General features: G+C 45.9%; 3 protein-coding genes across 11 annotated transcripts in view; 2 read left to right on the top strand and 1 right to left on the bottom strand.

Moving 5' to 3' along the window:
- Positions 1-20,514, bottom strand: part of ctnnd2b (catenin (cadherin-associated protein), delta 2b) — a 68,692-nt gene extending 48,178 nt beyond the window's left edge. For 7 of the 8 annotated variants that reach the window (XM_019869321.1, XM_019869322.1, XM_019869325.1 and 4 more), the window contains exons 1-3: positions 20,429-20,514; positions 20,243-20,303; positions 17,977-18,086 (exon numbers count right to left, since the gene is read on the bottom strand). In XM_019869321.1, coding sequence (XP_019724880.1) covers positions 17,977-17,998 — 22 coding nt within the window. In that variant the 5' untranslated portion in view covers positions 17,999-18,086; positions 20,243-20,303; positions 20,429-20,514. Of the gene's footprint in view, positions 1-11,515; positions 11,975-17,976; positions 18,087-20,242; positions 20,304-20,428 lie in introns of those variants that run through there. The other variant, XM_019869323.1, reaches the window with a different exon arrangement.
- Positions 14,685-17,181, top strand: pkia (cAMP-dependent protein kinase inhibitor alpha). The gene is made up of 3 exons (XM_019869335.1): positions 14,685-15,046; positions 15,127-15,317; positions 15,502-17,181. Exons 1-3 carry the CDS (start codon positions 14,991-14,993, stop codon positions 15,573-15,575), a joined length of 321 nt encoding a protein of 106 aa, XP_019724894.1. The 5' UTR covers positions 14,685-14,990; the 3' UTR covers positions 15,576-17,181.
- On the top strand, positions 18,006-26,198 carry lyn (LYN proto-oncogene, Src family tyrosine kinase). 2 transcript variants are annotated; one of them, XM_019869332.1, is made up of 13 exons: positions 18,006-18,142; positions 19,452-19,528; positions 19,591-19,633; positions 20,391-20,496; positions 20,602-20,700; positions 21,907-22,010; positions 22,143-22,292; positions 22,644-22,796; positions 22,933-23,115; positions 23,518-23,594; positions 23,776-23,929; positions 24,044-24,175; positions 24,873-26,198. In XM_019869332.1, the coding sequence occupies exons 2-13, from the start codon at positions 19,457-19,459 to the stop codon at positions 25,073-25,075; spliced, it is 1,476 nt and encodes a 491-aa protein (XP_019724891.1). In that variant the 5' UTR covers positions 18,006-18,142; positions 19,452-19,456; the 3' UTR covers positions 25,076-26,198. The 2 variants fall into 2 exon arrangements, with proteins under 2 accessions (XP_019724891.1, XP_019724892.1); XM_019869333.1 differs by having other exon boundaries at positions 19,449-19,528.
- The last annotated feature ends 30 nt before the right edge of the window (positions 26,199-26,228 follow it).

The following is a 26,228-nucleotide window of genomic DNA, read 5'->3' as shown; positions in this document are numbered from 1 at the left end:
CAACTTAACGGTCACATTTGTCACGCAGCGCAGTTTTTTTGGCCCGCTCTTTCTTTTCGACAAACCACGGCCGGCAAGATGCTGCGGTGTTATCACATATGTTGTCCATTCTGGGAACCGTCCGCTTCGTGTTAGACGAATGCAAGTCGAAATCCACAACCTCGGTGACGATGATTTCTTCTCCAAAATCAGTGTGGTGAGGAACAGTGTGAGTTGATGACATGAATGGAAAAAAAAATAACAAACATGAACTCATCCCAGGCCATTCCGTTTGATTCTCATTCCAGATATGGAAATTCAGCTGTGTGGGTGAACTGGATGTTTATCTTTCAAATGAAGGGATGTCACAAGAGACGACTTCTCACGGTGTAAGGCAAACGATGGCAGACGGCCTCGGAGTGGTGTTCCTCCACGAACCGAATCTATGCCTGCTCGGCCTTGACGTACCCTCGGCCTTTGAATAACCCCATCAATCTGAACACACGGTCCTATGAAAGCCATTTAAGGAGAGACGCCCTCTCAAACCATTAAAAGTACTGTATCTCTCAATTTGCGGCCCACCATCCATTTTCAGCGGCCCCACGACATAACCCCTCCCCCCCCCAAAAAAAAACAACAACAAAAAAATATGACATTTGACAGTGGGCACGAGGTGAGTTCAAAAAAAGTGAAGGTGAAGGCGGGCAGAATGAAAAGGCAGATGGTCTGAAAACTAGGTGCAAGGACTACTAATACATTTGCTTCAACACTGTAGAACTTTTCTCAACCGTTCAAGATACAAATAAACCATTGTGGATGAAAAGAATAAAACCATTTAGCTTGAAAACTCTGTCGGGAATCAAGAGCGTTGCATTTTTGAGGCAAAAATAGTTTCGTCCACTTCGCGGTTCACAGCTGATTGATGAAGACGTCACATGAATGATTCTTGTCTGACTTGCGCGTGTTTCAAAAATGGGAAGAATTTAAAAGTGAGTGGCCCTTTCATCCTTCCCTTTGGACACACATGGATGTTTAGTTTTACTAATTCATTTCTGTTTTGTGGTGAGAATCAAGAGAATCTACACTAACATTAGTCAATGATCGTTGCCCAAAAAAAAAGGGGGGGGGGGCTGGGTGGAGCTCATTCACCAGCAATTCCTATCAAGGAATGTCCTTTAAAGTGTCCTACATATGGACTTTTGTAAAACCGAGATGGCAAACCTGAGGTTCAGAGACAATTGCAACGCCCCATCAAGACAACGGAATATTTCATACCTAATTTGAAGCCGTGAAAGCCGCGTATATTCAGCGCAAGCGCTCACAAATGATTCGGCCCAACACACTTCGCCGCGGAGCCGTGCATGAGTAAACGATATCATTTCATGGCTCTGTAGTCGACGCTTTCTGCTTTAATTGTCCTAAATATAAACTTTGCAAAGGCTAAAATAAACATCTGACGGTGGGATTCAATTAAATATCTTCCTCTCTGATGCTTATCTGCCGTTTTAATTAGTGTGCAGGAAAATCACCCCTGTGCACAATGCGCACACACATAAGCAATGCAAATCTCTTGCTCAATCTAACGCAACACAGAAATATGGGCACAATCATATCCCAAAACATTTCGAGAGCCTTTTGGCTACAATGATAGTTTGCTTTAGTTAGTTTTATAAATGGAATCTGTAGTTTCTGTTTGATTTTTTTCGTTTAGTTCCGGTTTTATATTATTTCGTTCACAAAGATGTTTTCTCGCGAGTTATTTCGTTGCTTTTCGTTACCTATAGTGTGTGCAAAAGGGGGCCTCCCCCCCCCCCCCCCCCCTATAGCCCTGCCATGGATGAGGGGGTTGGAGTGGGGTTGGGGGGGGTTGCTTAAAATATTTTCAAGATTTGGATTTGAATGCTTTTTAGAGGAATAGTCTCAAGCTGATGTCATATTTATGAAGGAAATAGAATGAGATCTGCCACATGCGCGCGTCTGCCACCCTCCAATCTGTCTGCCTTCCCCTCCCTGAAATCCATCACGCAACTGCGTCCCACCACAACGGCTCGAAAGTTTAGTCAACTTGGTGCTCCTAAATTGTCAAGTGTGGGTGTGAACGAAAACGCGGCTGCCCGGTGTATTGCGCTCTGTCAAATCCCCAAACAAGCTCAACGAGGCTTGCGCCAGTTTTTCTTCTTTACTCCGATGCGCATCTGCGCGCTGGCTACGAAAACGCGGCCCCGTGTGTCCAGCGTTCCTAAAACTGGGAGGAATATTCTTAGTTAAGTGCTCATTATGTCAGAACCTCCGTTTTGCGGCGCGATCCTTGTAGCTCTTGGTCGTAGTTTATTCCTATGCGAGAATATACCAAGTATTTGTCGACTCTTCCCGTCTGTTCCCTGCGACGGAGACGTTATTGTACGCCACAAATATTTTTCTGTAAGCCACACAAATAATTGTTTGCTTCTACGTGGAACGAGAGCAGAAATAAATCCTCGAGTTAATTTCCGCTCCTGCTCTTCCTCCTCATTTCCCTTAATCTATCTCTCTGTCTTTGGCACGCACACACACGCGGGACCTCTTGACTGCAAGCCTACGATTCACTCCCAAATTCAGAACTCTGCATATTTACGAACATTACAGCAAGGTTTGGTCAATCTTTTCTCGTATTTCAATGTAAATCACCAAACACAATTTTTCTGTCTTGGATCTCATCCTGAAAATGTTTTTAGACAAATCATAAGGACGCAATATTCCACCTACTCACAGAACGCCCAGTTAGTGCTCATTTGGATAGATTAGAAATGGAATTATTGTTGTAAGGATATTACCATCTATATTTTTAAATATTTGGTTACCACCCCCCACCCCCCAAAAAAAAAAAAACACTGCCTCTCAGTCTAATAATATAAAAGAATGCAAAGTATTTGTGCAGTTGAATTGCAATTGTCCTTTGCTACACTCGTGACACATCTGGACTTCCCTTGACTATATCCTCTCATCCTAGCAAAAAAAAAAAAAGCTCCAAAATGAGACAGAACATCTCGTGTTCAATTCTATTTAGGTCATGGCTTTGGCTGGGTGCTTTCTTTTGTTGAGTTGCATCAACATACGAATGCCCCTTCACGGTGACGGCTGAAGAAAAATAACCACAGAAGCATCACGTCTCCACAACAATGTCTCACTATTGGCAAGATGTGTTTCTGTGGATGTGCAATCTCTGCGTATTGTACAACAGCTCATACGGTATGCTTATTATTCTGCTGAAAAAAAAGAATATAAAAATCAGGAAAAGCCGAATGAATAAGTCCTGCTGCCTTTCAGCCCATAGTGAGGTTGGAAGACTCAATAGCGAATCCAAAATGGTGGCTGTTTTTGAACCATATGTCTTTCCTGAGCTCGGTCGAGCCAAGGCACTTCGTTATACATTCGAAAATTCTCACACGAACAAACAAAAACGTCTTTTTAAACAAAACAAAAAAATAAAGTATGAACACATTACAAAAAAGGATCTTGTCTCACAAACATCGTCCATTTGAAATCATTGTGAAATCTGGGCTTGTTTAATTGAACTGGAAGCTGATCTACACGCACAGAAGGGGTGACTCTGTCAGCGCTTAGGAGCATTTCGTGGCTCCGTCTGCACATCGCTGGCATCGACGGATATACAAAGATATATTTGGAAATACGAACCCACATACATAGACCGCTTCGCGCATCCACCACCTTCCTGTGTGGAATTTGCATGTTGGGTTTTCTCCGGGTACGGCGGTTTCCTCCCACATTCCCAAAACAAGCACGGCGGGTTAATGGGACGCTCTAAATGGTCCCTCGGTGTCACTGTGAGCGCGGATGGTCGTGTGTCTACGTGTGCCAAAGGCAGCCGGGAGAGGCTCTGACACGCCCGCGACCCTCCTGAGGATCGAGCGAATGAGATCATGGATGGATGGATGGATATTTCGGACAAAAGACGTGACATTCGATAATTTCACACAGTCACTCAAGACTGTTGGCGATTGGCTTTGAACGCTGTTTTGGAAGAGGAGACCCCTACTGGCAAGAGATTGGCAAAACAACGGGGAAACTTCTTTGCACTGCTAACCGAATACGGTGCAAGTGAACACACTCAACAGAGAGACAGCGAGACAGAGGGGGTGGGGGTTGGGGGTAATCCAGGTTCTTCATTTCATTCGGTGCAAGCCCAAACCTATGAGTCACTTTCATACAGATACACTTCTCCTGGCTCAAAACACCACGAAGCCAGCCAATTCCGAGTAAATGTGCCCACTTCTAGGTTCTCCATTTAAATTATGCCACTCAAGTGAACAGGGAAAGCGCTCGGCGCTGCAGACATTACATTTTTCATGGACTGTAATCGTACTCACTGGAATAGCATCGCTAAGAAACCACCGACTTCAGTTTAGTGCCATTCGAATCCCAATGAAATCAACACGACTTTCTTGCCCCACAGTTGATGAGTTGAATTTATCAAGATAGCGATGGTCAAAGGGGAGGAAGTACCCAGGAAAAACATTCATCGCACGCTCCCATCGGACAGTAGCAAGAAAACAAACAAACCATCTTCATCTTCTTCATCTTCATCTTCATCTTCACGACAAAGTAGCCTTTGTTGAGTTGCATGTGAGCCTCCCAAAAAGCGCGGGTGGCTAAAATGATGATCAACATCATGAATTATGTACACCTACACTATTTTCCATAAATCCACTAGGTGGGCTATGTTGACAAGTGGCTTCGCCGCACGCTGTAATTACTGAGGTTACAACAGCGGTCACGGCCACCGCGCTGCAACAAATTCAAACATCACAAGTCACAACCGCCCCAGTGAGGAGATCGTGGGCCTCAGAATGGAGCCACGAAAGCCACACCTCGGTGCAACGAGTTTGGAGAGTTGTGCGGTTGGGAGATCAGCCGTATGTGACAACGCTCATTTATGGACCACAGTTCAATCATGTGACCGACCCTGAAGCCATGAAAGGAAGAAATGCATTTGGTCACCTGTCCTTCACGGATAGCGCACGGCCTGCACGGGGTCACACGAAGCTCGAGCCCATTTCGGCTGACATTGGCCAGGAGGCGAGGCAGAGATGACGTCTCCCAGTCTTATGCCACACGATGCCCCTTTCACACAGAAGCTTTGTGGGCGCGTTGGAGTCATCGCAGCAGAGGTGGCATTGATTCGCCTGCATGCCTTTCAGGCAGAAACCGCCAAAGCGGGTTCCAATATCCCTGCGTCCGTGTGCACGTTCGCACAGCGGATGTGGCATCCCGCACCAGACAGGAAGACGTCTGGGGAATGTCAGCACCGAGCGTCTGGCGTGACACCGGTCCGGACTTCCCGCCGCCCCCTTACACGCAGGTGCCATTCCAACTCTTAACTACACCTCTGGGAAACAGCCTGCGCTTTGATGGGCAGTGTGAAAGTGGCTCTTGACACATACCGGCAGGTGGAAGAACACGGTCATTCTCGCTCTTCTACTCGACACTACTTTTGCAGAGAGGATGAAAATCGAGGCAGACAGATGGAATGTCACCTCTCAGCCTACTAGTAAGTGTCCAGCATCGCTGTTGTCTTCAAAAAGGAACCTATCTCACCATCAGCTCGATTTCAGTCTGAATCTGGGCCACCACGTAGACAGCAAACGGATCTGGGATTAACACCTGTATTTTACAAATGCCGATTCTGATGCTAATCCCCAAAAGGGCGAGACTAAGGCATGAAGGTTTCGCAAATCCCAGGTATTAAATATTATGGCGTCCGCCTGACTGAATAGATGAACACTTTCCTTAGCCGTCTTATTTCCATATTTGAAAAAAAACTTCACAAAGCTTCGTAAAACCAGGGTAAGGGCTGAGAAGTGGGTGTGTAAGTTTGGCCTCTCTCTCTCTCTCTCTGTCTATCACATTTATTCGGAGCCGATACCAGTCCATCCACCATTCCATCCATTTTCCGTAGCTCCGATTCTGCTCGCGGTCGTTGCAGGAAACTGGAGACTCGGCTCAGATGACGTGCGGAGGAAGGCAGAAATGGTTGCCAATCACAGGGCAAAAACAGAGACAGACAAGCTTTCACAAACACCTTCACCCCGCCGTCGAGTGAATCGAACCAACGCCGCCTGCACCGGAAGTCGGGCGAAGGAACAGTTCCGCCTCCAACGCCAACCCAAACAAACCAAAGGCACTCCGTAATGCACAACGTCTGAAAAATCAATTGTCTCATGCTGGACTTTGACATGGGCCGCCCCCTGATGGCTCGACTGTGAATAACATGAGGCTGCACTTAATTTCATCACCATATTTCATGGTAAGAGGTGAGAAGCGGGCAATCAAAAAAATAAACAAATAAATAAAGTGAAAAATTATTCATTTAAATTATGAAAAAAAAAAAAAATCTTATCCTCCACACTGTGAGCATCACCATTACTACCTGAGGGCACTGCACGCACCGTTGCTAGCCACAGTAGTAGCGCTATGCATAATACATGGGGCCAACTTGGAAGGGCTTCTTCTCCAAAGTCATGACATCATGGAAGAACGTGCTCGGGGGGGAAGGCAGCCTCAAAGAAAGCCAAATAGCCTTTGCGTTGGCTTCAGACCGTGGCAAAAGTCCAAGTTTAGCATGAGAACAGCAGCAGATGACTGGCGCAGACTTGGACACGGCACAAGTGAAGACATGCCGAATAATGAAATGACAACAAGCCCGGCGCTCACAAGGTAGTGCAGACTAAATTCTGTAGTTTAGTCACTCATGTTCCTCGGGAGGGTTTGAAAACAAGCAACAACCCAAGTTTGTGTGTCAAGGTAAAAATATGAGTGTATGGTTCAGCGGATGGGAAAGCTTTACTCAGGCTGTGCTCGCTCACGGTGAAAGTGGCCCAAATGTCGGATGTCACTTTTGTTCCACATCGTGTGCGCGTATTTAAAATGGGCCGCAATCGCTCTTAAGGAAATGAAAAAATGATGCCACGAGGCCAATGTGAAGTGTTTGCGATGTGGCTACTCTCGGTCTCGAATGCTATAAATAGGGAAAAGTGGCGCTGTCTCTCATATTTCATGTGTCAGTGATTCCAGCGGTCACTGTTGAGGAGCGTTTACCGCAGAGACTCTCCTCGCTGCGCTTTCCGTCGTCCGAGCTTCTCTCTCGATGGTGCGGCCTGTCAAGCCGTAGCTAAAGGCCAGCTTTTGAGTGAAAAGGCTGGAAAAGCTCGCCTCGCCGGTATCAAACGAACGATCGCTTTCGGCAGTCTACAAACCTTAAAAAAAAGAAAATAAAATTGGTGGGGTGGGGGGGATTTTCTAAAAATGAATCGACACACAAAAGGTGTAGCGTGACGTGCAAAAGTGTTTCATCACGTGAGGTGATTGATTTTATAATTTATTATTTTATTCCTACAAACGCTTGAGTGAGGTTGGTGCTGCACACAGTCCTCCTCGTCTGTTGATTACGTTACAACGGGAACGGAGCAAACGGAGATCAAATAAGTTTTTATTTTTCTTTGAAATCATTTTGTTTCCGTTTCTCCGTGTGCATTTCAAAGAATATTACTGTCAATGAAAAAAATGAAATGAAATGAAATTGGGACGATTCATTTCAAGGATGGATTGGGTGACTGTCATTTATGTGGTGTACGCTTCTATTTTTCTGTTTGTATCTTGGGTGTCAAGAAAAAAAAATGGCAATGTGCCAAAGCAAACAATATTCTTGCCATACATCATAAGACAAGCATTAAAGGGTTACAAAAACTTCTTAAGCCATTTTGAAAATGGCTCAAGAAGTTTCAACACGCCTTTCATTTTACCGCCCACAACTTAGGACAAACCTTGCAAATGCAAAGTGACAAATGCGCACAGCAAAGCAGCTCGGCTGCCAAGCGCAATATGCCGCACGGCTGAATGGGGCACGAGAATGCTGAGCAAACCTTGAAAACAATGAGCAGATTAGTGGCTGCCGGGCTGCTGGTTCACTGCTAGTAATGTGAATGAAGAGGCTTTAAACCCGGACAATGCCGTGCGACGCTGGCCAAAAGCCACTTCCTCCGCCGTGCGCACGTACACGTGCTTGCAAAGGGTCGGGACTTCGAAAAGAGGGTCGGCGCAGACAAATGTCTTTTCGAGATTAAAAATGCTTCCATTCAAGAACTCATCCAAGAAATAAGCAGGCGTTGCTTCCCGACAGGTCATTTCTGTCACCTGCTTGGCTGCAAAAATTCTTCTCGGTACGACGGCCCTGTCAAATTCCACCCACAAATCATCAATCAATGCAGGTCCAATGTGCATGCAGCCACTTTTTCACTTCTGCACTGGCTGGCCCTCGGAGCTCCTCAGGACATCGGAACAAAATGGTCATAACAGCGCCCTTCTTGCGCCCAACAAGTCCTTCACCGGGGCTGGCCTCGTTCAAGCCCAAACCGCCAGACCGCACCTGGCCGACATCACATCAACCTGTTGCCATGTCGACCACAACTTGGCAACTCCGAAGGGGACCCATTGGTTCAGTCATTCAAGTGAAAGGGAAGTTATCGGAGGATTAGTCTCCGTCGGTAACGAAAATATCCACAAGGTGTGCATCCCATGTTTCCCGTGTAACCCTCCACACCTGCAGTTCCTCGCTACTACGTCCGCCACCCACAAGTCAATCTCAGGAGAAAACCCAGTCACGGTCGGCTTTATATCTGTTACGATGCTTTAGTCATGAGATGGCGTCATTTCACATCCACCAGCAAAGACATAGCGTGCGATGCAATGGCAAGAAGACAACCCGAAAGAGAATTGATGTGCGACTCACATCGTACGGGATGGGCGTCTCCGGAGGAAAGAACATCTGATGACTCCAATTCTTCTCCCCCTTTCCTCTCTCTCCGACTCCTCAGTGGAATCTCTGGTGGGAGATCAGGAGCTAACGTGTAAACAGGGGGAGGGATGATTGAGGACCGAGGTGCTAGCAAATAATGAATGGTCTTAGCCCTTCACCGGGAGGATGACTCATCCAAACAACGATGTTAGCCTTGGCCTGCACTCGGCTTGCCCAAGGGATGCAAGATGCGGCAACACCTTCATCACGCGTTGCTATGACCACATCCTATCGGTCCTCAAAGCTGCATTGTTTGTTCCCTGTTCTTTTGGTCAATCACGAAGTCGATTGCCCGTCACAACCAAAATGGGCTGCATCTACACAGTGACCCGGATCGACATAAGTACACGGCTATTTGAGAGGCAAAGGACAATTTCCTCCTGGCGAACACTCTTATCGCAAGTGACATGTTGACGTGTGAAGCAAACAATCTGGTCGCCTCTTTAAAGCTCCTTTTCGCTTCTGTTCCCTTGAAGGGATGCGGAGAGGACAGGCAAGCGCTCAGGGCTTCAGGCAAGGAGGCAAAGTGCAGCTGTTATTTCCCATCATCCATTAGTCAACCAGCCCGGCACACGAGTGGCGAGTGCGTGGAGAGGAAGTGATGGGTGTCAGTCTGTCACCCGCACGCATGTTGCTATGGAGAGCACAGTCCATCAACAGGGACCCCGAGTTCCTCGTGTTCAAGTTTCATGGACGGAGATGTCGTCTGAAAATATCCTTGCAAGGGTTGGACTTTTGGGACGCTGCGAATGTTGTACATTTTGAAGTGACGCGATATCACATACGTTAGAAAAGTATGCGTAAGCTCATCCAGCTGGACTTCAGTCAATTTTGAGTCACCTGTTCCAGTTTCAGGATGATGTGTCGTCTGCGATCAAACCGCAGGGAAACTTACAGTAGCGCCAAGTCGACGTCCGCCGCTGTGTTTGTGTCGATTTGTCCGACCCCATTGGGGCAAGCGGTGGTTTTTGGCGAACATTCACAGACAACATGCAAAAGAACAGAACGGAAATCTCTGTCCTGCTAAGAGCCAGTTTACTCCTGCTACAGTAAAAAAAAAAAAACATAAAGAGTTCCAGCACAAGTTGCTCGCAGGCCTCACTCAACAGAAAGCCGTTGGGTGCTCTCTTGCACAACAGATGAATCTTCCAGGTGAGGAGTGGTTCATGCCGGTGCTCCAGCATGAGACAAAAGAAGGAACTACAACACGGTGGTGACAACTTGTTGCCAATGTATCTTGGAATGCAATGTCCTGGCAATAAAAATGTTCCCCCCCGCTTTAAGAAACAGCTTTGGCTTGATTGCGAACAAACACAACATTGCAAAACACAATAACAACGAAAATGGACAAGACAGAACAAGCAGAGACATTGCCATGCCGTGTTCAATTCGAGGTTTCCAAGGCAACAAGGAGCAGGATGCTGTCCTGCCCAAAACAGCAGAAAAACACCGAGAGAGATGCACTCACGCAGCCACAGACACCTAAAATTGTCTTCGATGCAGCTCAACAAGGATGATAAGACAATGTTCTTTATACACATTTATATAATAATACACACCATCTGCTGTTTCCACTTTCCCCCTGATGCAATGTTGTCAAACTTATGTTTGTCATCGGCCACATTGTTTTCCTCAGAGGGGCAAGTCAAGGAAAATACTTCCCATGGTTCTATTCATTTTGAGGAGTGTTTTGGTGCCCCTCCCCCCAGCAAAAAATGTTTCGAATATCCCAACATCATTAAAATTGAAGACAATTTGCAATTATGGAATTTTGGCCAGAAACAGCGGGCCACTTAAAATCATGTGGCGTGCCAGATCTGGGCCCCAATGCCTAAATTTGACACCCGTGCCTGCTGATGTATAATCAGCACAGTCCAATACGGTGGATTTCTCTTGGAACAAAAACAGATCCATATTTCTGCCACGCGTCCCAGAGAACAAGTCCACTACAATAAACGTGAGCAACACGCAACAGCTCCCTCGGAAACACAGTCATCTGGGGAATGAATGGATGAATGACTCCGCAGCGGGGCCGAGAAACGGCCCGAGGTGCTGTTAAACGCACAGTGGTGTTGTACCCGCGGACGGGAAGGGAGGCAGGCCCCGGCTGGAGCCGCACGCTGGCTGTGAGGTGCGTTTGCATCCCCCTCGCAAGGCTCATGGCTCAACCGCACGACGACACTTGACTTCCACCGTGTCTCCACATCGCGTTGGAAAAGGCAACGCAACGCCTGCGGGCGTGGGCAGGGCAAACCGCTGTCACGCATTACAATCTTACAATATCGCTCAAATTTAGGTCAATCTGAAAGTAATTTAGATTTCGCATTAGAACCCGGATGCATGCATGGAGGGAGGGAGGGAGGGAGGGAGGGATGAACGGATTGATGGCGAGTACGTCTAGCTGAAAAGGGGGTTTCCATTTTCTGCCCACGATCGATGCGAGCGCGCCACAGCCCAGAAAACGCGTTGTCAGACCCGAATCCACGTGAATACGACCGTGGGCAAATGACGACAACATCTGGCGGACAAAAGCACGCTTCTCGTTCAAAACACGGCTTCCGAGCTGGCGGTCACGTTCCTATGTTTTTCGGCTTTTTTTTTTTTTTTTTTTTTTGCGCGCGTGTGGAATTCGGGAGATGAGGAAATGGGGAACAGTGAAATTGGAATGACATTGCGCTTGCTTACTGTAAAATAAATTCCCTCGGGGGATGGAGAGCCTCTTTTTCCCTTCTCGACTTTCCTTCTTTCTGGTGTGGGAATCCGAAATTCAAACCAGGCAAAACGGGCTGTCGGTCGATCCGGCCTCGGAAGTATTTTGGCCCAGCGCGGAGTGTGAAAGATGAAGGCTCCCAGCATCCGAAAGGGAGCGAGCCAGCGGTGGGGAGGAAGTGAGGGAGAGGAGGGAGGAAGGAAGGAAGGAGCGGCCGGGCCGGAGGACTGCGCACAGGCGCGAAGGCGCTCACTTGTCTCTCTCTTTCGCGTTCTCTCTATCGTGCGCGCGTATGCGTACGGTTGTGAGTGTGTGCGTGCGTGTGCGTGCGTTCCACAAAACAGCGTCCCTTCATCCCCGCCAGACAGACTGACAGACAGTTTCGGTAACGGTGATAACAGCGACACCCACCGGCGACGAAAGGAATACAGCGTCTGGATGTTGAACGGTGCCATGCAGCGGCGCAGCTTCGCGTTTGGGATGCTGGCGCATGCGCACTGGTATGGAGAGCGGCCGTTTGCACATGTATTCAATATCATGATTATCCAACTTAATGCCCATTGACGAATACATATGAACATATGGACCTGGGACTGGATTTACTTTGCACTAGTGTGTTCAAAAACGAAACAGATATACGCCCGGGCCAAGTGAGGACACTTTATTTCAGGAATGTAGAAGACAAAAGATAATTGGAAATTTTCACTAATTCTGTTCGGCCCTGTATATAGACTCTGCTCTACCTGTGGCCCAATGTATAGTATTCCCCCCCACCCCCTGTGTTTTCATCTGCGTCGAACCTTTCTTTGTTCAGTCATGTGTAATCCATTTCCAAATGCCACACTCATCGCATAAGCGTCAGGCAAAAACTCGCACCGCATTGTTCTCGTGTACACCGTTTGCTTGGGTGCACAAGAAAACCTCTTTGGGTGTTCTGATTCTGTGCACTCTTGCCTGGCCCTAACTGCATCGCCAAGCTCTTATTGCCAGAGGAAATATGGTCGTGTCACTGCAATTTTGTATGATCTCTTCGACATCCCTGAATCACTTTTACTGGCCATCTTTGCCTTAGAATGTGGAGTCATTGAAGAGTCCCCTTGCAAAGGACTCATTTTGAGCTCTTCTGCACATCCGTTGCTGCCAAACGACCTCGCATCTCAGCAGGGAGCATTAAACTTTCACCTGAGCTCATCTAAAAATTGAAGTTACCCTTAAGCAAAACACTTGCTTGCACCAGTGGAGCAGCTCAGATTCCATCTGCAAGACACGTGGTTCTACTTTGAAGCAACTTTAAGGTGTAATAGCTCATACACTGGCTGGGTACATTCTGGCCTGATTGTCTGTCAATCATAAGGCACTTACATTCACATATCAAGTCCTTTTTTTTCTCGCCGGTTCTTTCACTTTGTTGTAAACAATGTGACATATTGGGGATTTCTTTCAATATATTGATTATTTATTTGCAATATTGTCATTCTTGCTGTTAAAATGGTGTGTCATCCAATGCTTGGCCATAAAACAGCACGATATACACTGAAAAAAAAAAAACCTTTGATTTACTCAATTTTATGTCGCCAAGTGGTTGCACGATTGATTGTGACCGCGTCAGTATACTGGATGAAAAAGATCTGCTGCTCGCCGAATGTGTTTCAGCACCACGGAGAGCTCCAAGGAGGGACGAGACGGGCGGTTCTCACAGTAAACAGCTGAGGAGTGTGCGCGACTGCCAGCGATTCCCCACGGCGTGCCAGTGAACTCGGGGGTGGTTAAGTCCCAAGCAGCATAAGCATCCCCCAGGGGGGTGCAGCATCTGTCTGACCACGAGGGCTGGCCAACTAAGGAATACTTTGGGGTGGGGAGGGTCGCAGGAGGAAGCGCTTGAGCAGGTTGACTCCAACAGAAAACAGTCTTCCTATTTCCTTTCAAAGTCTCCCAAATGTATCCCGCTGATACAAGCCACAGGCACAATGACAGAAAGGCGTTTCCACAGCAACACACTCGAAGATGTGCATTCCGTTCATTGTGGGCGATGGAAACGTGGCTGTTTGAAGGTCAAAATGGATCAAACCTTACATTGTATATTGCCAATATTCTGCAAAACACAATTTGCACAGATTTGTGCATTAGCAGCTGTTATGGATAGTACACATACGAGACTGCACTTTTAAGTCATTCGGGCGTGTGATGTTATTTTCCTGAGAGATTAAGTCATTTATTTTATTTTCTTCACAGTAACATCAGCTCTTTGTGAAAGGAAAGTAACAGACAATTACAGAGCAAAGAATTGCATACAGTAGCCAGCTTTTACTGTACATATGATAACTCTTGAATTTTGAATGAGGATAAGAGAAGTATCTCTTCGGTTAATAGCTATTCAGGAGCATAGTCTTGTCACTGGTACATCATTTTGGTATAAGAGATATTCCAGCTTTTGATTTGGATACGGTCAATTCTCAGTTGTCCAGTTACAGGGGTATTTTCGTGGTTGCAACAGTACCATCTTGTGGTTTCTCGGCGTACTGCATATCACCATCATATATGACGCACCCCACGAAGTTGTTATTGGGTTTTGTTTTATTTTTTGGTTTGTTTTTAAGTTATTACTATAATCATACCTTTGTTAGAGTTTCCTCTGTTTTCTGTCATAATCACTGCATTGCCCGTGTTTTTAATTCGACTTTTTACAAGGTGAATTGAACCTAACATCGCTTTTTTTTTTTGCACCGAGGCTGCGCTCATCCTTTGTGCGTGTCATCCAATCAGCGCTCAGATTCGGCGTACGGACAGCTCATTGGCTGGGAAGGAGGAAGAGGACGGCGGACTGGCTACTTTGCAGGCATCCCCTTCTGCAGCTAATGGAATTAATATGTTCTCATTGTTGTTGTTCGAACGTGTCGTCGGAGTTCAGAGTTAAACATTTTATTCCCTTGAATCGTTCAATACAGTGTTTTTATTGTACGTTTTGCATGTTAATGGCCCTTTGAACATGATGCCGGGCCTGCGGTGCGCTTCAGCCACCGAATTCACCTCCGTAGTGTGCAACTGAGCTGTTATGAATCTGAAGGTAAGTGAAAGCGAGCACATGGGACACAATAAGATGACGTCATGATGCATTGAGGCGTGTGATCAAATTGAATAAAATGATAAACTCACGCTTTCGACAGAGCCTACATTAAAGTCACCAACGTGCATTATTAATTCAGTTTGTATGAAAGCACATTTGATGAAAACCGTGGTTCTCCTTTGGCGTCCACCGTCATGCATAAAGGACACTCGTTTTAGCGTCCTACCCGCGGCAATTTAACTCAAGTTGAAGACTTGTTCTTTTGATGTGCCTTGATTTGCATGTATGCTCAGACATTGGGGTGCATTTCCTGCCTTTGAAAGTTTCAGGTTACACTAGCGCACCGCAATGGGCTATTTTTGGGATTTTATGGCGCAGTATCAGTGATGCTTTGTGGTAAAAATAATAATAAACGGGTATGCTCAAGAAACTCACAATGCTGGTAATCATTTGAGGCAAAGATCTATTGAATTATTCAAATTAATTCTGTATGGAATCAATGCACATCTGCTCGTCTCGTAGGTGTGGCTGTCTGAATGATGATGACGCGATGTCTGATGTTGAGGTCACATACGCCGACTTCATCGCATCTGGCAGGACGGGACGTAGGAACGCCCTCCACGACATCCTGCAGAGCCCTAGTGACCCTGAGGGCAGAGAGCTCACCCTTACGCTCTCTCTATCCCAGCTGCACATCAACGCAGGAGGGGGAGGTAAACTCCGCTCGGAGCATTTATTGTATTCAGAGCTTTGGACCTGCTCGTCCAGTCCGAACATTTTCAAAAACTGCAGAATTTGGACAGCAGTTCAAATTAGAAATGAAACCGTTTTGAAAAGAACGTACTTTGAATGATTTCCATTGAGATGGTAACAGAATCGACTTTATCTTGCTCCCAGATGCAAACGACACCGATGACACCCAAAGTTCACCCTCCTCGGCCCAAAGAGAAGCGGCGCAGAAGAACAGCTAACTTGACGCGGTCGCTCGCCAGCAAACTGAACATTGCAGGATTGAGTCCCGCCGGGCCTTATCGGGTCCAAACTCGCTCTTCACGCCCAGCAGGTAGTCGGGGGTTAACACAATACTGATGCCTTTGCATGACTGACACTTTTGAGACGAGTTAGCGGCAAGTGGATCAAAAACCTAAAAACTCCAGCGTGGGGGCAATGAACTGGAATTTGGACTTTGCTCCCGCCCCTTCTCTGCACTACAACAGCAGACCTTGCAGCGTGTACTTTTGAGTTCAAGTGAAACGAAATGAAGCTGTTGCTCAAACACATTTTTAGTCTTCACTGAGGGAATTAAGTGCAGCGCAACACTGACGGCTGTGAATGGAAAAGAGAGCCTCTGTGATTTTTTGTCCATGTGCAAGCAATTTGTGAGCCCATTGCGATGTGCTCAGGTCGCCAGTGGAGCTCGCATGTGTGTCGAGGTAGCGATGCAGATGGGGAATATATTGCAAGTTAACGGCGTGCGCTTCCTTGAAACTGACGGTGCTGTTGAGAAAATGGGACAGGCTGTAAGCGCGACCGGAAACCGCGTCAAGAAATGCTGGTCTTTGGATACTTGGCCGCTTGGATTAAACTAAATTGGGCTGAAGTTCACATCCCATGAAGAACACGCGGAAGGAACATTTAAAATCCAAATCATCACAGCTGAAACACATCACATCCCAAACAGAAAGCCAAGAGAAGATCATTTATCAAACTGTTGTGAGAAAAAAAAAATGTAATGCAGATGTTTTGCACTAACAAGTTCACTCTGACTATTTTGCCCACTAGTGGAACTACTCCGACCACCCTTTAGAATCACTACTGTACAGGATGGAACCATTTCTGGCATTTTGGTGGTGCTGCGTGACTTTATGCTTCGCACTGTACTGCACTTGCCCTTCCATTGTGACCTGTTTTCTGTAATTACGCCCAACCTTAAAGGAACCATCTCCCTGGCCACCGCCTGCGCACACGAAGAGGGAGTTTGCATTGTCAGGTCCGCCAGGTAGATATGCAGCCAAGTCCAGCGAATTTAGCGTACATTTCACTCATGAAATATTTGCGATTTTAGCCTGCGCGCTAGTCACGGTTTACAGTTTTTTGTACGACGTATTTGTTTTTATTTGACATCAGCTGATGTGCACCATGAGATAGTGATAAATACTAAAACCCTGTCCTTGTACTTTTATTCATTCTGCAGACATTTACAACCGTCACATGTACAAATCAGTGAATTTGAGCGGGACCGGCAGAACAAAGTTCTTCCGTTTCCTTCAATTTCATTGCGCTAAGCAAAAGTCTGTCTTTTCTTGCCTAATTCATTTTTGTAGGTTGTCCTCTCGGGCAACGTCCATTTCCCTGTTAGTGTGAATCTCGATGCGTTTGTGTGGCCCTCCTCCGATCAGGTTATTTGTCGACTGCCACAGTGACGCCACTGTGCACACGCAGCTTTTTATAAATCAGCTTGTAGGAATGTGAGGTCGCATGAGTTTTGGTAAATGTCTTAACCGTGTGCTGCGCGTGACCTCTTTTGCACACCTCGTGTCAGTCCAAGTGAAATAAAGGACCCATGGCATCCGCGTTTGACTGCGTTGCTTTCCATCAATACATTTGAGACGACATTAAAAGGTTGAACGTGACCTCTAAAACCGAGATGTGGAAGCCTAAATTGATGCTTGCAGTTAACTGAATTCAACAAAGTAAATCTGTCAGCCGCACACAGGCGAGACAAGATTGTACAAAAAAAAAAAACAATTCTGGTTGTACTGCATCATAATGAGAATTATTTCCCCTTTTGGTAACAGATATTGATTACTAATGAAATGATTTTAAGGGCATTCCATCGTTCCCATTCCCACTTAAAAAAAAAAATTATACATGATTTTTTTTCTGCTTTTTCTGATATACTGTTTTTTTTCCCTCTATCAAGTCGTGGGTGATTGCTTTAGGAATCATGAAAACACAACATTTTTATGATTAACACTCAACTGTCCAAACCTTTCCAAAAAAAAAAAAACCTATTCATAAGTACGACCAGCAAATATCCTTTATAATAATAAGCAGAATAAGTCAAAGAAGAAATTATATTACCCCATATTGTCTTAAAGGTCATGAGTGCAAATCGAGAGTAATAATCAAGAAATGATGGTTCTCCAACAGTGCCCATCAAAGATGTCATTTTGACACCACCCGGTTCGTAGAATTACAAAAGCTCGCTAATTTTGTGGCCGCTAAGAGCTTCCAAAAGCCGCCTTCTGTATGCTGTTCCCGTGTGTGTGTGTGTGTGTGTGTTGCCGTTTATGCAAATAATGATTAGACAATTGCACCAGGAAGTTTCAATGAGGAAGAAAAAAAAAAAAAAAAAAGAAAATCACCAACCAGTTTCTGTGAAGTTCCTCATCCTGGGGCTGTCCTGGCTGCCGAGATCAACGCCAGCAGCAGTTCAGCGAGTGAGTGGGCCAGCCAAGGTGGAAAAGCGCCCGGCAAACCTGCGGACCAGCCAACGTGTTCACACTGGATTAACGACTTGCTCACACGTCAAGAGGTAATGACAATGTGTTTGACGGGTGAGGGACAAACAACCAGCAGGGTCATTGTGCGCAGAGGGGTGAATTATTAGGGTGGGTGTCCTGAAAAGATGTCTCCGTCCTCCATTTTTAAGGAGACTATTAAATTACTTAACAACTCTCTCTCACTCTCTCTGCAGGGGGCATTTTCCGATGAGATATTTGCCTTTTAAATGCGTCGCTTTTATTTCTTTGAAAAGCTTATTAAACCTTGGCGCGGAACTCTACGTTATGTCTAAATGGAAGACGACTCTTCCTGCCTCCGCTCAGTTTTCACACAGTCCGTTGTTTCAGGAGGAAGTTCTGTGTGGCTCATTGTGCTTGCGCGCAGGCTCCTAATCTGTTCGGGGCCACCGTTTCCGCCTGTTTTGTTTGCCGACTGTCACGTTAAAAATATAACCTGAGGGCCAGTGACAACACGGGCCACCGTTGTGCCGTTGGAGCCCGAGCGTCATTTCAAATTGACGAATTTCCCCAGTGGGTCAAATGAACTGCTCGCAATCGAGAGTGAAGCGGTGGTGTTTTATTTGAAAACTATGATCAGGAGCCAATCTCTTTGACAGGCCCGAGAGAAGGTCGACCAAAGTCCCTCTCTTGACTTTTTTCAAACCAGAAATGCGGAGCACTGACCTCATTTTGCAAACATCACCAGCAGACGTACTCTATGTACATATGACTCGCTGCAGAGCAGTTGCAGCGATGCTTGGATGATTTTTTTTCATGTCACGTCATTGGTTTCGAGGCCAAATTTGTGGGGCACCCAGCGCAATCGTTGATGCCCTAAAGGCCGATGAAAACAACGACACTGAAAGCAGGGCTCTTGTGGCGTTCCGGCCAACTTTCCCAATCCTTTTGTCGTAGAAAGGGTTCTGTCAGTCATCATCTGTACCTGTGGGTACGATGGAACTTTCCTGTACGACTGAGAGCCTCCACAAGAACAATCCTTTTGTCCTTATAATGTCCAGACCGAATAAAGAGACACGGTCTCAGGTGGGAGTGGGCAACTCCGGTCCGAGCGAGCCGTAGTCCCGCTTGTTTTAGACATTTCCCCTCTTCCAACATATCCGATTGAAATGATAGAGATTTTACGGAGCTTGCTGATCATGTCAATCAGAGGTGTGAGATGTAAGATGAGGGGAAACTTCGAAAACGAGCAGGACTGCGGACCGAGGATGGGAAATACTACTTTCTTTCGGGTGCGGGTTGGGCAATTGTTTTTACCAGAACAAAATATGGTAACGGTCTGTAGTACTGTACACAATTTTCCTTTTTCACGTCCCCAAGCAGACGAGATGGGCTGCATCAAGTCCGCACTAAACCGCACGCCGAGTGAGCCCGCCAAGGAGAAGATCAGTCAGCAGACGGTAGGTCATGAATTTAACACGACCTAAGACAGACAACTGAACATGGACGCCTGCTGTTACAGAATAACTGCGTGTTGCCTGGCCAGGTATTTCAAAGGAGAGAGGGTATGTTGTATTTTTTCAATTCTCACTTTTAGGCGCATCAAGTTGTCATTTTAAAATAGTGGTGAAAACCGGTAGTGGTGCGTGGTGCTTCGCGCGCCGACCTCACAGTGCAGAGGTCGTGGGTTCCATCCCGTGTGGAGTTTGCATATTCTCCCCGTGGGTTTTCTCCGGGTACTCCGGCTTCCTCCCACATTCCAAAAACATGCACGGCAGATTGTCCCTAGGTGTGAGTGTGGGCGCGGACGGTTGTTTGTCTCTGTGTGCTCTGCGATTGGCTGGCAACCGGTTCAGGGTGTCCCCCGCCTACTTCCCGAAGACGGCTGGGATAGGCTCCGGCACCCCCCGCGACCCTTGTGAGGATAAAGCGGGTCGGAAAATGGATGTCCTCCAATGTCTGGGGAAGTTGCCCAAATTCCGATTTGCACGCCTTGCTCCATCTGACGTCACCAGCAGCCCGTCACACTGACAGTGACACCTGCGGGCAATTTCGAGTCTTGAGTTAACCTGACGTGTATGTGAAAAGAAGTCGGCGTAACGGAATCAAACCAACACCAGAACATGCAAAGGAATGACAGAGAGGGAGGTCCAAGCTGTGATTCAAAGCCAGACCTTTTTGACTGTGTGGCAGACGTGCCAATCACGCCCTCCGCTCCATCCCAACTCCAGTAACCTTTTGACAAAATAAATGAGGCGAAGGTTATTCCTTCGCTTGGTGTAACATGAAAATAACTCTTCTTCTCCCCCCCACCCGCATTAGAGCAACACATGACTGGCCAAATAGTGGTGGGCCTTTACCCATATGAAGCCGTTCATCCTGATGACCTTGGATTCAGCAAAGGAGAAAAGATGACAATTCTTGAGGAGTGAGTGTCTGAATATCTGAAAGTGTACAAAAACAGTCACGTTGATTCAGAACGCGAGGCGGGATCCACTAATTGCACGTAAGACACAGTGAATACGCTTTGCAGACACGGCGAGTGGTGGAGAGCCAAATCGCTGACATCCGACAAACACGGCTTCATTCCGTCCAATTATGTGGCCCGAGTGGACACCATGGAAACAGAGCAGTGAGTCTCTCTGTCTGTCTGTCTGGATGGATGTCTGGGGTGGGGAGTGTTATTGCGTCATGAGAGCTGTCACGGTTTGCTTACCTCAGCTGGTTGAAGGAGAGTGCCAAAATATTAGGGACAGCTTCATCCATGGAAAACGATGAACCAATTCACATCAATACGTCATTTGGAATAGCCGCAACACCTGGAATTGAAGTCCACGCAAGCGGGCCTGTGCTTTAGATTCCAATTAAAAACCTCCGTGACAGTAACAGCGTGTACAGATCATTTCACAGTCTTTCTTTCAAAAACAGAAAGTGGCCAAAACTGCTAAATATAAAGAGAACAAACACTGGCAAACAAAACGTGCTACCAAAGGGGTAGGATGAAGCCGACAAGCTTGAAATCCAAGAGCAAGACGGGGTCCAAAGAGCAAATGGCTACAAACTAACAAGACGGATCCAGCGTCAGCATCTCCCTGACAAGACTGGGAACTGATTACCAGGTCACTCCCACCTGTGCGCCTCCAACGTGGGAGCTGATTGACAATCGCTCTCAGCTGTGTGCCGCCTTGCTCACTCAGGAGACAGCCGACGACAAAAACATGACTGTACCCCAAGAGCAAACACTGGGAAACAAAGACAACTAGCTACCAAATTGTTAGGGAAAGACTATTTGGAAAAAAAAAAAAAAAACAAAAAAAACAAAGAACATGACGTTCTCGTCCGTGAGTTAAACAGGATACCCGCTACACCAGGGGTGTCAAACTCATTTTCGGAGTCACGTCTTCCCCCGGTGGGCCGTTATGACAGTGAAACCACAAAAATGTTGAATTGTCTCATCACATTATTACTTTCATGATGCAACAAAATAACAGATGGATAGTTTTGAAATCCGTTAACTGTCATAGTTTGTTCGGTTACTGTTCAAGTGAGGGTAAACAGCGTCGCAAAATGTGAATGTTATTTATTTTTTATTTTTTTCACGTGACAATTTGACATTTCTGAACCAATTTTGGCAAGTTGACTCCCGGGACTTGCTGCCGCGGGCCACGTAAGATGGACGCGACGGGCCGGATCTGGCCTTCGGGCCGTGAGTTGGACGGCCCTCGATGATCTTTTTGCATTTTAATCTATTTTATTGAATTCATCTGGCACACACACAAAAAAAAGAAAAATCAGCCCTCCATATGCCAACCACACATTTAATCATCAACCGTTGCAGGTGGTTTTTCAAGGACATTAGCAGAAAAGATGCCGAGAGGCAGCTGCTGGCACCGACCAACAAACCCGGGGCTTTTCTTATCAGGGAAAGTGAAACCTCCAAAGGTATGGAAATCACATTGCGAGACACCTGCATTCATATTTTCCCCGTTGGCATTCTTTTGGGACGGCCTTTTTCTGTGATCGGAACCATTGTCGTGTCTGACTTGTGACCCCAATCTTTTTGTCTCTTCCCAGGCAGCTATTCGTTGTCCATACGAGACACTGACGCCCAGGCAACAGAATCGGTCAAACACTATAAGATCAGGAAGCTGGATCATGGCGGTTTCTACATCTCTCCCAAGATCTCCTTCCCCGACATCGGCACCATGATCAAACACTACCGCCGTGAGTACAACGTTCAGCGAAAGGGGAGATGTTCACGATTGTCTTCAGGACCTCCCTCTCCAAATGCATGCGCTGTTCTCTGAGTGATCGGCCTGTTTCCATACCTCTGATCTGCAATTCTAATTCGAAAAAAACAAACATTTAGCCTTGAGAAACCTACTGATTTTGAACGACAGTATTGAGGCTCACGCTGGTAGAAGTTGCCCCGTTATGCTCGTAGCCAGCACTAGCACTTTTCGCTCTCCACCGATACTTTTTGGAAGAGCCCGTGCCGCCGATCCGTTTCATAGGTTGTCATGAATATCGCTGTAAAAAAAAGTGTCTGCCCGTCGTGATTCGTGTGTGTTCCAGACAAAGCAGATGGCCTGTGCCGTAAACTGGACCGTCCGTGCGTAAAGCCTCAAGCTCAAAAGCCGTGGGATAAGGACGCCTGGGAGATTTCCAAAGACTCCATTACGATGGTGAAGAAACTAGGAGCGGGCCAGTTTGGAGAAGTCTGGATGGGTGAGTATGAAGAGGACAACAAAAAGGAAACCGATACATCAGCATCTCCAATTAACGACCATCCAAAAAAAAAAAATAAATAAAAATCTCTTGACTTTGATGTTCTCATTTTTTCCTCCCCGTATTCATTCACCAGCTTACTACAACAACACAACCAAAGTGGCCGTGAAGACGCTGAAGCCGGGCACCATGACGGTGGACGCCTTCCTGGAAGAAGCAAACATCATGAAGACGCTGCAGCACGAAAGACTTGTGCGTCTCTACGCTGTGGTGACAAAGACACAGCCAATATACATCATCACCGAATTCATGGCCAATGGTAAACTCCGTCACAGAAGACAGTCAGCATTATTTCATCCCCAACTTGGAGTGCAGCAATGATGATGATGATGATTTTTTTTTTTGTTTCCACAGTATCGTTTCTTTGTAACACTCTACTGGTGGGTTTTAGACTTGACCTGGGTGGGTTGTGGACGGTCGTAGTTAGCAATTGCGCCTCACACTTTTGATATCACTGTCGCGTGTACTTTTGACACCTGAAAGCCCAACATCCCAAACTTTTTGTGGGTAGTATATTTCCCAAAGATAGTCAAGCAGATTAGGGCAAGGTTTGAAAATGGGGACGTGCTCTTCTCTTTGGGATTTTATTGTTCATCACGAATATTTCTGAATGCAGAATTCCAGATGCTTTTTGTTTTTCCTTCTACTCTCTGGACATTAGGGAGCCTGCTGGACTTCCTCAAGAGTGACGCATGCGGCAAACTGCAACTGCCCAAGCTCATTGATTTTGCGGCACAGGTGATCCTCGCACGGCTTCTCGCTACCTCATCGTTCACTCCGATGTTTTGTCCCTTCCGAATGACAGATGAGGCGCTGTCTATTTTACTTCTGCATTTCTTCCTCATGCATGTTGATGATAGTCAATGACATACCTACCAGCTTTCTGTTCATCGTTCTTTTGCTCCTCAATCCACCGCAGATCGCAGAAGGCATGGCATACATCGAGAGGAAGAAATACATCCACCGAGACCTGAGAGCAGCAAATGTTCTTGTGTCTGAGAGCCTACTCTGTAAAATTGCCGATTTTGGACTGGCGAGAGTCATCAGTGATGATGAGTACACTGCCAAAGAGGGTGCGTGTGGGACTTTTGTGTAAAAAGTTTTCGCACGGCAAAGTATCGGACCCAGATCCATTTTTGTTTCAGTGTCAAAGGACATGTTGTGCCGTCTGTGTTTGCCCACCTCAGGAACCAAATTCCCCATCAAGTGGACTGCGCCCGAGGCCATCAACTATAATTCCTTCACGATCAAGTCAGACATGTGGTCCTTTGGAGTTCTGCTCTACGAGATTATTACGCTTGGGAAAATGCCTTATCCAGGTGAACATGAATGAATGAATCTGACTCATCTTGTTGATGGACCAGAAAAGCTGATCGTGCCATTACAACAACAGGCCCGCTACTCCATTACAATATATGGCGCAGAATTATTTGGGCCATCTTTTTTAAAATAACGGCACAGTAAGATGAAAATATTGAGGATCTTGATTTTTTTTTTTCTTACCCCCACATAGGGCAGTTTCACAAACAACGGAAATGCAATTAAATGTCCTCTTTTGTTGGGCTGTTTCGATCATTCCTTATTTTGATTGACACATCTTTGCCATAAGATTGCAACTTTACACTGACATGTTTTGCTCATTTTTCGTCTCGTCGTGGCCCTAAAAAGTCTTACTTTACTTTGCACCAACGTAACCATCTTACACACTAAATAATACATGCTACATCTTGGAGTTAACGCTATTTACTCAAATCCAACTACGTCCGCCATAAGGACATACATATCATGGATTATTCATCTGAGCCGGATGCACAGTATATTAAATACATACATATAGGGTAAATGTAATACTTTTGTACGCATGGTTTTATATGCGATGCTAACGGCATGAATTATGCGGTGAGGAGGTTCCGACTTATTTCAGGCCCATTGCAATCTCTTGCCTTCTGACCGCTACTCTACCAGTCGAACTGCATTTGACCAGCACCTCCTTCCTTGCCGGTGTATTTTGTTCAGGCATGACAAAAGCGGAGGTGATGTCCTCAGTACAGCGCGGCTACCGGATGCCCTGCCCCGACAACTGTCCCGCCGAACTGTACAACGTCATGATGTCCTGCTGGAATAGTGCACCGGATGACAGGCCCACTTTTGACTACATGCAGAGTGTCCTTGATGACTATTGCACTTCGACCGAGCAACAGTATCAGCAACAACCTTAGAGATTGTCTGAGAAATTCTTCCTGGCACAGCTGCGGTTTCGACTGCGGTCACTCGAGGCGTTGTATTTATGAAAGTTAATTGTGAAAACGTCTCCACCACACCAGAGGAACATAAGTAGAATAATTGTACTGCTCTGTCATTTTTGTTTTTTTTAACTTTGATTTTAATTGACATTGGCTTTGAGGCTTCGCATCATGTTGAAATGATATGAGAGAGAGTTACAGTATTTCCGTCACCATCTTTAAGATTTAGAGGGCAAATTCAACATGAACACAAACTGTATCGATTGGAAATTCTCTTTGAAAATGTATCAAGTGAAATATAAACGCATATTCTATCGGCACCATTTAAATTAATGCATACATAAAATCTAAATAGGTGTTCATTGTCCCAATTGCAATTTGTAGTTGTTTTTATTTTCCTAAACCTGAGTGAAAACATGATCATGTGGTTCTGTAGCAAATAAGTTGTAACCGAAATCTCAACCTGCATAATGCGTTGGCATTGCAACTGACTTTTTATTTTTTTATAAGGGTGCTTGATTTGCATGTTTCAGTGACTGGTCAAGTGTATAACCTGCTTCATGTTGAAGTACTTCAGCTTCCTTTTTTAAGCCATGAGCCTGCATTGCTGATAAGTTTAAATACTGTTACTTGAGTGTTAAATCTCAATTTAGCCAAAGGAGGACTCAAAACTGTTGAGAGCATGAAAAGATTTGTTGAATGGTGTATGTTTTGTTTGCTGTGTGATGATTTGGATACTCTGTTATTTTGTTTTTGCATTATGTATGTTACAAATATAATGGTGATATGTCGGAAATATAGAATTTATATATTCCATCCATGCATTTTCAATAAGAACTTGGTTTGTGCGGAGATGGAGTCTATCCCAACTAATTTTAAGTAAAAGGGAGACTCTGTCACACGACACACATTGAGAGATTCCCCCTCCAATGTACACCACCCGGACCTACGCCACCTTCACATACTGTAAGTCAGCAGTCAACCACAATACTTATATTCTCTCATATATGTATTATATTATGATTCTGCATCATTAAAAATGCCAATTCAAACTGGCAACTCAGTAATTGGTGAAATAAAAGATTATTTTATTGTTTTATTACTGATAATGACATGGTGCACTGTTGTG

The sequence above is a fragment of the Hippocampus comes genome, unplaced genomic scaffold, assembly GCF_001891065.2.
Source record: "Hippocampus comes isolate QL1 unplaced genomic scaffold, H_comes_QL1_v1.1 scaffold117, whole genome shotgun sequence".
NCBI classification, from domain to species: domain Eukaryota; kingdom Metazoa; phylum Chordata; class Actinopteri; order Syngnathiformes; family Syngnathidae; genus Hippocampus; species Hippocampus comes.
Note: the sequence above shows the minus strand (reverse complement) of the source record. Positions and strands in the feature narration are given on the sequence as shown.

Coding starts and splice junctions, on each gene's coding strand:
- lyn (XM_019869332.1), top strand. CDS start 19,457: ATGGGCTGCATCAAGTCCGCACTAAACCGCACGCCGAGTGAGCCCGCC. Junction 19,634..20,390: donor GGTATTTCAAAGGAGAGAGG/GTATGTTGTATT, acceptor CACCCGCATTAG/AGCAACACATGACTGGCCAA. Junction 23,595..23,775: donor TCATTGATTTTGCGGCACAG/GTGATCCTCGCA, acceptor AATCCACCGCAG/ATCGCAGAAGGCATGGCATA.
- pkia (XM_019869335.1), top strand. CDS start 14,991: ATGCTTTGTGGTAAAAATAATAATAAACGGGTATGCTCAAGAAACTCA. Junction 15,047..15,126: donor TCAAGAAACTCACAATGCTG/GTAATCATTTGA, acceptor CTCGTCTCGTAG/GTGTGGCTGTCTGAATGATG. Junction 15,318..15,501: donor CATCAACGCAGGAGGGGGAG/GTAAACTCCGCT, acceptor TCTTGCTCCCAG/ATGCAAACGACACCGATGAC.